This window comes from Alligator mississippiensis, chromosome 2 (genome assembly GCF_030867095.1).
Source record: "Alligator mississippiensis isolate rAllMis1 chromosome 2, rAllMis1, whole genome shotgun sequence".
NCBI lineage: Eukaryota > Metazoa > Chordata > Crocodylia > Alligatoridae > Alligator > Alligator mississippiensis.
Window position 1 is genome coordinate 95,480,628 of NC_081825.1, and position 13,128 is coordinate 95,493,755.

Genomic DNA, 13,128 nt, shown 5'->3' on the forward strand with positions numbered 1-13,128 from the left:
TCCAAACACATTTCCCAATTATACTGCTAGTCCAATAAAACATATCACAAATAACCTTCTTGCATCATACATTTCCTGGACCATCATGGCTACAACAACACTCCAACCCTTCTCTTTCAAAATGTTCTTACAGGTAAGGATATAAGAATTGCTCCCTCCCCTCCAAATACTACTTCTGAAATAAATGGCACCTGAATTTTGCTGTGTAATCATATCTAAACCTACAACATCTGTGTGATAAAGTAAAACAAGGAAATGAGGGAGAGAATTAAACAAATCTTTCTGAGATCATTCAAAAAACTGAGACAGAGCAGAGATGATGTCTCCACATAAATACTAAGCCAATTCAGTTATTTTTTACTGAAGAAAATATATCATCAGGCAGACTAACAGATATCAGGAAATGTAATACAACCCTGCCCTCAAAAACTAAACTGCATGATAAGCATTGAGTGCACACAAAAATCTTGATAGGTAATTTCAACCTAAGGCCATTTCACATGCCCACATTTTCCACTTAAAAACTAAAAGACTGCCCAGCAACCTGAAAAGATATTAAATGAAAAATACTGAATATAATGAAGGATGGGGGGGGGAGGGAATCATATTATTTTAAACAGTACTCCGCAACAGTTTAAACATAACACAGTAGAAACGTGTTTATATTATCACAACTTGTCAGATATTTTTTCTTTAAAAATTAGGCATCTCACCCTGTGTGGACATTCATCCAAGAGCCTGAATTCAGTGGTTGTGTAATTAATAGCTTGCATACTTATGCCAAACCTAAATAAAAGAAGATGAGATATTGGGCATTTAAACCCAGCTTGTCAAAACAACATTGCATATACATTCTGAAAAAAGAACATATTTTAATATGTTGGGACTTACTCGTTAGAGAAGAATACTTTTAATTACATTTTGGTGGATCTGTGTATTAAGAGGAATATACTATAATAAATACATTTCATGGGAGTACTGTGCATTTGAAGAATAGGTTGATGTTTAGATTATTTTTTCCCCTCAATATAAAAGACCGGAAATGATTGTAAGACAATCAACTGTACTTTCTAAGCAAGCTGAAACAGGAAAGCAGAACACCTTTCGACTGCCCATGTAATTGTTGGAGCCAATATAATTTGAATTATTTGTTCAGTAAACATTGTTCCTCTTTCTGTTCATGTCCAGTAACTATGATTCTCTCAATTATTTTGTAATTTGACCTAATTTACTGCAACAAAATCTTGGGAGAAATTCCACAGCAAATATTTGATATTTGGCACTTTTGCTATTTGTAAGTCACTAGATAAATTTCTGTTCTTTAAAAATTAGTACTGCTTTAGCATGAAGCTTCTATGGTTAAGTATTTATAAACAAGAATTCAAAGCTCCCTTTCCATAAAGGTTTGCAAATTTAAAACTAATTTTCTTTCAGAAAATACTAGAATTGTAGTAATCAAAGATGTGTGCACATGCAAAGAAAAATTATTAAAAAACTGGAAAGGACATTTGTGGAAATTTAACTTCTTGGCATTCCTATAAATATAGTTACTAGATTGAGTACATTTTAAAAATTGTGATATTGAAATTTTTAAAAAATGGGTACAAAATCACCAAGGCATGTACACACATATCCAATTGAAAGTATGCAAGTAGTTCTACAGGCTATAAAGTACATAAATGTGTTGTCTAAGTGAGTATGATTAGAGAATAACACATTCTTTAAAAGTTGGGTATTATAGCAGGGACATACTTGGTTGGTCTTCAGTTATCCACTACCTCATTTTTCTCCTATGGACTCCCACCAGAAACTTTACCTAAGCATCAAATAACACTCTTTCTTGGGATTTTGTTTCTTACATAAAGTACAAGAAGCACAAACATTTCTATCAGCTTTCCCAATTAACTCACAAGACACTTAGGACACAGTTAATAAGCCATTTCTTTACTGAAGCTTTCCTCCAGACTATCCTAGATGATTCGTACTTTCTGCAGCTGCATTCCAGAGGCCGTTTGCCTGAGAGCGTACAGTCTTTCTGTGTAGACAGCCCTCCTATTCTCCCGAGTTTAGGTTGCCCTTTATAACTCCTGGCAGATTTGTTTCAAAGTCCGACAACCCATAATGTGACCCCACATTCAAGGCAGACATTCTGCCTTGACCTGGGAGGGAGGCTACAGCTAATGTAGGTGTGGCTAAGCCTCAACTCAGCTCTACCTGTGACAGGTGCGTGTGTTGCTAAATCTATAAACTTACCTGGGATACATTAGTCATGTACAACAAAATGTAACATACAAAATGAACTGATCTTAATTATTGTACACCATCAAAAATAAGACATAACACTAAAGGCAACCAAGCTCCTACAAAGCTTAGGCTTGAAAATAAATTTTAAAATAAGTATAAGTAAGAATGTTAAGACACAGACATAGTGCATTTAAAAGGAATAACAGTAGTCTGGTATATAGCTATAGTCATTACCATTTGCTGAGCAGACTCAGTGAAGCTTGGGGATCAGGATAGTAAGAAAGAGGCAGAAGTTGCAACATAACTGGGAAGGATGAAGGGTTTCTTAGCATAAAATATTTTACCTAAACAGTTTGAGAAAAATAAGTTAAGACTACATACTTGTGTGCTAGAATTCTATAACAAGGTAAAATAATTCAGCATTTGCAATACTGGCTGCGTTTTCCAAGGCGCTTAAATCTCATCTCTATTTCCACACACTAAAATTTTATATGAACTAAAACTACAGGTAAAAGCTGAGCATATGTCATTTGTAAAAGCAAGCGAGTGTATGTAAATAATTCTACATGCAAAAGAGAGATTATGCTTTCAAAACAGATTTGGCTTCTGGGTTTTTTTTTCACCTTCCTCTAAAGCCCTGGAAGCCAAACCCCAAACTAGACAGGTTTGGCTGAGGATCCTTCGTACCATACTTAAAAACCTTTCAGGTTCCTGGCTGGTGGGTTTTTTTTGTGTACTCATGGCAAAATAATCACCAGAAGGCATTTTTTACTGGATCAGATTGTCAAGGATCATAGGGCTTTACCCACTTCTGTAATGTGGGGCATGGTCCTCTATTAACTAGTAAATGACCTGCCATAGTTAAATGGCTTCCTGTGAACATGAAGGACTTGACTCAGTGGCCCAAGAGGGCCTTTCCAGTCCTACCTTCTTAAAATATGGTCCTTTTATTTGGATTTGGATTCAATATTGGGTTACACCAGTAGTTATGAATAAAGTTTTCCCACAGAAACAGATATAGTGTATAATATACTTCTTCCTGACTGAAAGATATGGTGAATGTTGGTAAATCGCATGTCTCACTGTACTGACTGATAATATGGCTAGGATAAATTGGTTATTAAGATAGCTGATAGTATCCACACATGCTCCTCTTCTGCGTGTGACTGGTTCTAGCAAAAGGCAGGTTAATTGTGGTAAAAAACTGGCATGTGAGAATTTATGGAATCCGTCTTGTTCCCACACTGAAAGGCATGCAGTCACATGTCTGGCTGGATCTCTGGCAAGTGCTATACTCACTTTTAAAAAATGGGAGGGCAGAGATGTGATGTGATGAAGATCAACAGGAAATTATAAGCAACACTAAAAGTAAAGCTCATCACAGCATTTCCAAACATACAGCACTATCAATACTTTTACACTAAGTACAACCTTCTCTAGGATCCAGTAAAAGTTTTAACAGCAGATATTTACTAGAGAAGTTTTCAAGTGAAAAACTTTAATCTTCTAGTGTAAAGTATTAAATTTTTCAAGTATCTAATTTCAATCGTCCTGGAGCCAAACTTATTACCTATATCAGAAGCCTTGTCCTGTACTTGTATGAAATTTTTTTCAAGAGCCTTCTTTAAAATTAGCATCAATATAATAAAAATAGAGCATTAACCATTTTAACTGTGGTCCTAATATTTTCAACAAACTAAAAGTACACAAGCTTAAAGTTCAAAAATAGTTTTCCTCACCATACTATTCTTAAGTGCAGTGGCACTGAAATTCAAAGTAAGGCCAGGCTCTGCCATCAAACGTGGCAAGAAGAAAGAAAATGACTCTTCTTCAGGTTTCTTCTGGTGGGCAAAGTGAGTCATGCCCCAAAAATTCCTCCTGTTTAATTGATAAAAACAAAAAAGCTTTGTTTAAAACAAGAGAAACTGTATTTATCCTGAACATGAATTCCCCAGAAGTTTTGTCACAGCTGATCCTCTTTTTGGAAAAATCTTTTAAAGCAATGGCCTTTTCACTATACCTCTACATCAATAATTGATTTAATCTTATCTTTGACCTTTCAATATCTGCTGATCAATTTCTACTGATAAATTTATGAATTCTTTTTATAGAGCTCCATTTCCTAATATCAGCAAGAGGTCGATGTCACAGCTTTGCTGTCTTGGCAAGGACTACTCATTCAAAGATTCTTCCCTTCCTCATGTCCCCAATATGTCGCATCCATTAGGCATGGGAATAAAGAGATTAAGATCTATTCAAAGCCCCTGACCCTGAAAAAACGACTGTGCAACCTGCTGACAGAGAGGATTTGTCCATCTACCATAACTGATTCAGCAAAATATGCCATGACCTCTTTCACAGTGAGTAGCAGTGGTGAAATTACATAACGTTAAAAACTCAGGCATTTAAAACATTTAATTATCACTGACATTGACTTGAAATGGGAGATTACTTTAGGCAGTAAAGCCTGAACACTTTAATTCTTGCTTTTAAGTACACTACAGCACAGTAAAATGTGTTTCTGATCATACATATGAAGCCTAGAAGTAGGTTTCTGGCATTAGGAATATCAGCTCTTTTGTACAGACCTGCATGTTTCTCCATGTTTCATTTTCTCCCATCTTTCATACACTTCACTTGCAAGCTCAGAATCCACATTCCATGTGGAATGGTCCAGAGACAGACTCCTTTGCCAATGTAGATTTGCTAAAATGAGAGTATCATGTTTTACTGTGATAACATTTGCTCTATTACTCTGCCCCAGCACTTCAGTAACTGATATTAACAGACTCTCTTGGTAAACAAAAAGGGGAAGCATGGGTATATTCACTGATTCTTGGTATCATTATCAGCTATTTATATGGGCAATAAATCAATCAGCCCTGCAAAATCATGATACGGTGCAGGAAAATATGCTCAATATAGTAAATTCAGCATAAAAGTTACTAAAGGCTGTTCAGAAAAACAAGGAGTTTTAGAAAGTGGGATATTTTAATGGCTACCTGTTAACAATTTCTATATTTATAATACAAATATAGCTGCAACATTTTTCTATAACATTAAACAACTATCAGATACCTAAAAATAAACAAAACCTACCTGTATCAGACTTTCCCAGGTAATAATGTACATCACAATGTGCTATGGCTTCAAAATGAAAATCGCCCTGCTGAAAAACAATAACTGAATATATGACAAGGCAACACCACAGGAAATCTAAATTCACATAGCCAAAGACCATTACATATCTTATCAATCAAATGTATTCTATTAAGAGTCACCGTTAAGAACAGTAAACCTAAAGAGCTGTAGCACTTGTTCCTGGTTAGATGATGCACTGCTTCATATTTCACATGACGGGAACACACAGATTGAGGTCTGATTGTGGCCCCACAGAACTCTCCCACTTCTTAGTCTATAATTTGCTATTCCAAAAAGTTTAACACCTGTGGATAACTGGAAACTATTAGACTCTATGAATAGTAACATTTAAGAAACAGAATTTTAATTCTTCCCTTGTGGCTGCAATTATAATACATTTTTTAATTACATAATCACATACTCTTTCTTCACTCGGCCCCTGACTCATTCAATGCACAGAGAAATAATTGAGGTTGCACAGGTAACCTTAAATCTGTCACTCCTAACTTCTGAGTGTTTGACTTTGCAAACTAAATACTATTGTTCTTTTTTTTTTTTTCTTGGGGTGGGGGGTAGGGGGAGGTGAAGGTAGGGACTGAAGAGTGCAGGAGCATCACAGAAGAAGCAGGATTGTATGTAATGCACATATAATACCTTGAAAAGAGTTGAGTAAATCTGTAGAGGTATTGCAAACATCAGTCCTATATTTGTAGCCAAAATTACACTGGAAGATATATTTATGACACTATCTTTCACACTGAGTTTCAAAGAAAATACATTCCAACAGCCTGGAGGTAGAGTGGAGGGTTCTGCGAAGTTCAGAATCTAAAAGGAAACAGTCAGATGAGTCTAGTCTGGATAACAATTATTAAAATATTTTAAAGTGTATTTTAAGGTATAAACTATGCTTTGAACATGCCATTTACTTCCAGTTACTCTACTTACACTATCATACAATAATTAACTGTACATGTATGTGCTCTCTCTTTCTAAATACATAAATAAAAAGTAGTCAAAAAAGACAAACCTATCAAAACACTATAATGTACCTTTTAAAAATAAAATTGCACTTTTAGGCACATGTATTTGTACACTTGGGTGAACCATGAGCCCAACTTGCACTTGTGTGTAGGAACTGTGTCCAAGCATTCATATGGCCAACTAGCTGCCTGAATGGTCACTTGAACATGTTCTCACCTAATTAGTTTGTTCTATTAAAGCAACTCTAAGAATAAAATGGTTTGCATAAACTTCTAAAGTCCTGAGCTTTTCTAAAATGTTTAACAACATTAATCAATGCTCATCTGTGTAATAAAGGTTTCCAATAACAAGGTGTTGAATCCTAAATCACACCAATGGCATAGGCTGTGATGCTGAAAACACATAATGCAATAGGGTGAAATACTGGAATGTGAGGCAACAGCTGCCACTAGCACCACAAAGTGGCTACTAACACAATATGAAAATAAGCATATAATACACATTGAGAATTTAGCCTTCTGGGCTCTGCTAGCACAAGGTACTGTGTGCCTTTAACTCTCATCTATTTTACTGGAAATTGAGAACATTCATAGCTATACGACTACTTTGTTCCTTGGATCACTGCCTTCTTTCATCATCTGTTTGTACCAAATCCCAGAAATAAAACAGTCTAGCTTTCATAGAACAGCACAGAATTTCAGGAGAAAAGTATATCTAAGGCAAAGAACTTAAGGGTATGGACAAGGATTCACTCGAACTGATTTCAAAACAGAAAAGCAAGCTGCTGCTGCTCAGGACCAAGCAGCAGCTCTTATCCCAACCTGCAACCTGTGCAGGAGCCTGTAGTAATACAAATGTAGCAAAACTGCTCCAATTTTAACCCTGTGCACAGGTTGCAATGAGAGTGTAACAGGTACTCCCCTGCCCTTTTGAGAATGCTGCAAGTGTATGTTTGGTCGTGTCCAGGGATCCTGGTTTTCTCTGATTAAAAATTGCAAATTCTCTGCCTGAAAAAGCCAAAAATCCACAATGAAAATGAAACACCACTATATATAGAGAGATATCAACTGAACACAATATTTTATTGATATATTTATAATTTAAAAGCAATTTGGAAGCCTACCACTGCCTCAATCACTAGAATAAAATAAATTCTAAATAAATTCTAAATACATTTTGGTATTTGATTTTGGGTTTATCTTGGAAAAATCAAAGGAACCCCTGCTTTCTTAGCTCACAGAATGCAGGTCCAGGCCCCTCACTCCCAAGTCACAGCACCCCCAGCCCTATTACTGCCCCTCGCTCCCCACCCGCCCCCAGCCACCTGTCCTCCTGGTGTCCCTTACCCCAACCCACAGCTCCCTGCTGCCTCCAGCCCTGCCAGAAGAGGCCCTCAGCTGCCAGGGTTACACAGCCCCTGGCCCCCCTGCAGCAGCACCTGAGCCCTGGCTGCTGCCTGCGGGAGGTGGCAGATGACGCAGCCTAGCATAGCATGAAGCCCGGCTCCCCTCCCCACACGAGCTGCCCACAGCCCCATCCTGCTCGCTGCCGGGGCTGTCCCCGGCCCCAGCCCCAAGCACCACTGGGCTGGACAGCGGCCCCAGCCCTGCCCAACTCACTTTCTCCCTCCCCATGGGGGCCTCAATCCCCACTCTCCCACAACCACCCAGACCCCTGCAGGCCACGTTCATGTACATGCACATGGCACCCCTGCCTAACCACCCTCCTCCTGCTCCCCCCAGCCCCATGAAGGCTGGAACTCTGCCAGCCTGCAGAGAGCTCTTTGCAAAAATGCAAAATGTGCATGTTTCTCTGTTAAAATGAAAAATCCGCATTCTTCTCAGGTAAAGGAGAAATTCCCATTTTTCCATGGGAAACAGGACATGACCAAGGATCTAGGTTTTTTACGAGTAGTGTTGGATGCAGGCTAAATAGTGCTCTAACACAGATACACTGTTTCTTTTCTTAGGAGCTAGTAGGTGTAGCATGGAAGCAAGTGGATGAGACATACTTTATGGCAGGACAAAACAGAGGCAGAGCCAACCTGCCCTCAAAAAACCTCCTCAGCATGCTGAAGGACTGAACTCTCAATTGGGGGGGGGGGGGGGGGGTGGAATTGTATAAATGTTAAATAAAACCTACCTTTAAAATGTTCTTAGTTTCTCTGGCTACAAAGACATCATTTACTTCAATGCTGAAGTCAAAATTGTTTGTAAACCATATTGACCAAACTCCTGAAGTATTATGATGTGGCTCTATGTGAAATAATTCTGCAGAAGGGTCAAGGTCAAAATACCTGTAGGTAAACAGATTAAAACAGACATACAAAATGGCCTTTAAACAAAGCAGCTGATACAATCAAGAACAAGAGATACTGCTGTTATAGGGGGTGAGCATTTTTAAGTCTTCTGGAAGAAGAACAATTTATTTTATTAAAAATACTTAAAAGTTAATATCAGAAAAAATTCAAGTGCAACTGGAAAACAGCTGGCTAGAAATTCACACTTTTCTCTAACTGCTTCAGAATACAACTTGGCCCAGTGCATTCACTACGTTATGTGAAAGTCCTGAATAGACTTTATTGGGTCAAAACTAGAAAAAGTGTCCAGTTTTCTGTAACAAAAAAAATCTTCCTATCATGGAAGAACAAGAACTTTACTCAAGAAAATGTTACTCCAATTCTGAGTGACCTATGTAATCTTAACCACTTTAGGACTCTTCTTACTGAACACTGAATGAATGCCCATATTAAATACAGCACTCTTATCTGAAATTAGAGGTGCACCGATATCAGATCGGTACCAATATAAGGAAAACTGGCTGTATTGGATATCAGCCCTATGGGGCCAATAAATGCTCATGCTGCACACAGCTGCAGTGCTGTATGCAGGCAGCGAGGAGTAGAGCTGCCTCTAGCTGGTAAGTCTGGTGTGGTAGAAGGGGAGTGGGGAGGGAAGGGGTGTGGTGGGGGGGGGCAGATCAATGCCCCCCACAGTGAGGGAGGGGGCAGGTGCTGCCCAGGTAGGGTGGATGGGGTGGGGCAGAGCCATAGCTCGGGAGGAGGGGACAGGGAGGCAGGTCCTACTGCTTGCTTACACTCCGAGAGGGCAATGTGGGGAGCATGTGCCCCGCAGATCTGCATGGGGTGGAGCGGGCTGCAGCCAGGGCTGTGTGGGGCTCTTCTTGGCGGCAGCTGGGCTCAAAATGGGCATCAGTAGTGCTAGGAAGATATCATGCTATATCCACCCCAAATTTCCCTACTGCTCCGTTCCTGGCGCCGCCACTGCCAGCTGCCCAGCTGAGCCCCGGCTCTTCCCAGCACATGGGTGGAGGTGGGCCAGGGCTGTAGCAGGTGGCTGGCAGTGGTAGCACTGAGAGCGGAGTGGTGGTGAAATCTGGGGTGGATATAGCATCCTCCCAGCACCACCAGCACCCACTCTGAGCCCAGCCCTTGCAGAGAAGAGCCCTGCATAGATCTAGGGGGCACCCCCCCCCGGTGCCCTCCCAGGGTATAAGCAGCAATGGGAGCTGCACACCCCACACCCAAGCTGTGGCTCTGGCCCTCCTCACCCAGGCAGCACCTACCCCTGCCCCCTCCCTCACTGTGTGGGGTGTTGATCTGCCCCCCTCCCCACCCCCGCACTCCTTCCCTCCTCCCTCCCCTTCCACTATGCCAGGCTTACCAGCTGGAGGCAGCGGTACCAAAAATTGGATTGGTATTGGCCAATATGCATCCTTAAATATCAGCTATCGGTATTGGCTCCAAAAATTTCTATCAGTGCACAGCTATCTGAAATATCATGTCTTCTTTGGGGAGAATAATACAGAGGAGATACAGAAGCCTATACAGGAGCACTTAGTACCTTAAGCCTGCCTTTGGTATTGAAATAGCACATATTTGAGCATAATTTAGTTTTATAATGTTTATGAATGTTTAACAAATTCCACCGTAAACATACCCTTCAACTACAGGATGGGAAAGGCATGCTTTTAGTGTTGTGCCTTCCAATGGACTCATGTTCGCATCACCAGCATAGTGACTTCCATTGTCACATGACATAGCTGTGTAAAGAACAGATATAAAAACTAAGTAAACCAGCTGTAATTATAATACTTAATTCCTATAATACTTTTCATATGATGATATCAAGCCATTACAAGAAAAAGGAGTACTGATAACTGCAGTTTACAGAAGCAGAAATCATGGCACTAAAATGTTAACATCCTGATTTTCACTGATGCTAAGCACTGACTTAAATGTTTTAGTAGTAATGTATTAGAGCTGGGGTTGGCAATCTATGGTCTGTGAAGAGCCATGATTTCAGCAGCATTTGGTGGCAGGAAACTCCTTACACTGCAGTCCAGGCCCCTGGGCTTCAACAGAGGGGGAACTCTCCCTGTACTATGCTGCAGCCAAGTAGCGGGAAGAAATGGCAGAGATGGGTGGGACTCACTGCATGCTCACCTCAGACCTGATCTGAGTCATTCTGCCTCCCTCAATGGAAAATGTTGCTGACCTCTATACTAAAAACATCACAAAGTCTAATGATAAACATTTGCCATGAAATCTAGTGGTCCAAGCAGGACCCAAAACTCTGATTTTAATGCTAGCTCATCTATAAATGTACTTCGTTGCCTTGGACAAATCTCATAAACTGTTTTTCCAAAAAACTATCAGAAAAAATTTCCACTCAAGCACAGTTTACTATAAAGTAGATTTAAAATCAAATCACCTGGAAGTGATAAATGGCTGCTGAAAAGGACATCCAAAAAGCAAATTTCCAAGCAACTAACAATTTTAACAGTTAACCTATTTCCCTTCCTCCTAATATGACCAGCATTGGGTTAAATTCAGATGCTCTGATATACATAAACATGCGAGAGTGCAAATGTGCATATGAAATACAATGGAAATAAAATTAGCACAAGGAATTCTTCTGCTTCTAACTCCATAATTCATAAGACAGTAAACTTGCACAGACAAACTGGTATTAAGTGCCTAAGAGTACATATGAAGGAGGCATAAGAGTGGATAGGAAGAGTGGCATTATCAAAGCTCAGATAATCATGTTATAGGCAAAAAATATATACTGTACCTTTACAAACAACAGAAGCAACTTCTGTAAAATCTGTGATAGAAGTAAGCAGCAGTACGGGCTCAAACTGCACGTATGATGCATCTTTTGGGGAGAAATGCTGTACATCCTACATTAAAATGATACATTGGTAGTCCATGTAACACTAGGACACAATTACTAGAGTTTGATAATTTTAGTGTTTAGTTAGTTCATCTTCCTGACAAATTTGGAAACAGTTTATCACATGTGCTAAGCTGACATGCAGCTTCTAATCAAATTAACAGTTCCTTCAGTATATGAAAAATCACCCTGCAAATTCTGTTGGACATTCAGTCAAATCTGAATATGTTAAATGCTTCTTAAGGTAATAGAAAAGCATTACTTTGCCAGTAGTAAAGTTGACTTACAAAATAACAAGCCATCACGTTAGTAGCTCTACTAATTTCAGTGCCTCAAAATAAATGATTGCATGAAGAACATACATTACCTGTATATGTAAAAGGCTGTTCCCTGAATGCATTACGTACACTTTTACTGTGGAATCTTCTGTCCAAAAAAGAAAAAAAGAACACCCTGATAAATACACACAGAATCAAGGCACCCCTGCTGTGTCACACATTCATGGGAGAAATAATAATTAGGTTATTTACATGAAAATATTATTCTATGTGACATATGCCTTTTAAGTCGCACATCAGGACTTACTCTCCTTTCTCACCATTTCACAGATGTGTAAATCCATGGGATCAGACCTTTGTCCCTAATTCTGGCAGCACAGAGAAATCAGGAAGCTGCCATCATTGTTTCCTAAAACTAAGATGGTACAAGTCTATCCACTCAGATGACACAGTTGCCTTTTTCCCCTGGCCACAGTGTTAGGGACCATGGCTAAAGGAAAGGGGTGTAGCTAACACTGCTCTAAATTTACTCTAGAGTAATGTTCCTCAAAGCCTTTTAGATTCATACTACTCCTCCATAATTTTTTTTGTATTTTGGGTCCAACCTGTTTGAGAACCACAGTCTCAGCTGGGGTGCACCTGCCACCTCTGTGGCTAGGTGGAACTGCCCCAGGTGCTTCATGCAGAGCCAACTAGGAAGGACTGTGGCAGGACCATATATATGCTCCTGCCCTGCCCTAAACCAAGCATAAGTATACACTCTTTCCATAGCCCTTCCTAGTCTGGCTCCACACAAGGCGTGGAATGCAGCAGTTCCACCTGGTTGCAGCGGCCATAGTGACCTACTGCAGCACCCCTGAAAGGCTCTTGCAGTACCCCAGGGTACTGTGGCACCTGGGTTGAGAACCACTGCTTGAGGCCAAACTGATCCCAAGCCTCAAATGTATTTTATAGCCTCCTTTGTGTGAACATGCCCATACAATCCTTGCTTACTTCCCTCCCAACTTTGCTGAACGCAGAATTGATGCAGCCAAAAACCTGATTTATGGACATCAATGGAGTTACTTCAGTTTGCACTATGGTGAGAAAAGACTCAAGGCCAAATCAGAAAAAGCCTTATTTACCTAAAACAGCACTTACGTGCAATGTCAGTACCTATATCTAAGAGATGATCTAAAATTTTCTATGCAGCTGCTATTTAGTCCTATAGGCACCTAAATCCTATAGGCTTTCTAATCATTGACCTTCAAGTTCCCTAGGCACTCAGACTCGCATCTCCTAGGGCA

The 13,128-nt window shown here is 39.9% G+C and overlaps 1 protein-coding gene across 8 annotated transcripts in view; it reads right to left on the minus strand.

The window, feature by feature from the left end:
- Positions 1-13,128, minus strand: part of TMEM131L (transmembrane 131 like) — a 125,343-nt gene that overhangs the window by 35,954 nt on the left and 76,261 nt on the right. For 6 of the 8 annotated variants that reach the window (XM_019481474.2, XM_059721950.1, XM_014593868.3 and 3 more), the window contains 10 exons: positions 11,932-11,990; positions 11,463-11,571; positions 10,326-10,428; positions 8,509-8,662; positions 6,040-6,210; positions 5,344-5,413; positions 4,833-4,950; positions 3,984-4,122; positions 2,479-2,588; positions 714-786 (listed from right to left, as the gene is read on the minus strand). In XM_019481474.2, the coding sequence (XP_019337019.1) occupies positions 714-786; positions 2,479-2,588; positions 3,984-4,122; positions 4,833-4,950; positions 5,344-5,413; positions 6,040-6,210; positions 8,509-8,662; positions 10,326-10,428; positions 11,463-11,571; positions 11,932-11,990 (1,106 nt within the window). The remainder of the gene's footprint in view (positions 1-713; positions 787-2,478; positions 2,589-3,983; positions 4,123-4,832; positions 4,951-5,343; positions 5,414-6,039; positions 6,211-8,508; positions 8,663-10,325; positions 10,429-11,462; positions 11,572-11,931; positions 11,991-13,128) is intronic. The other 2 variants (XM_019481472.2, XM_019481473.2) reach the window with 2 other exon arrangements.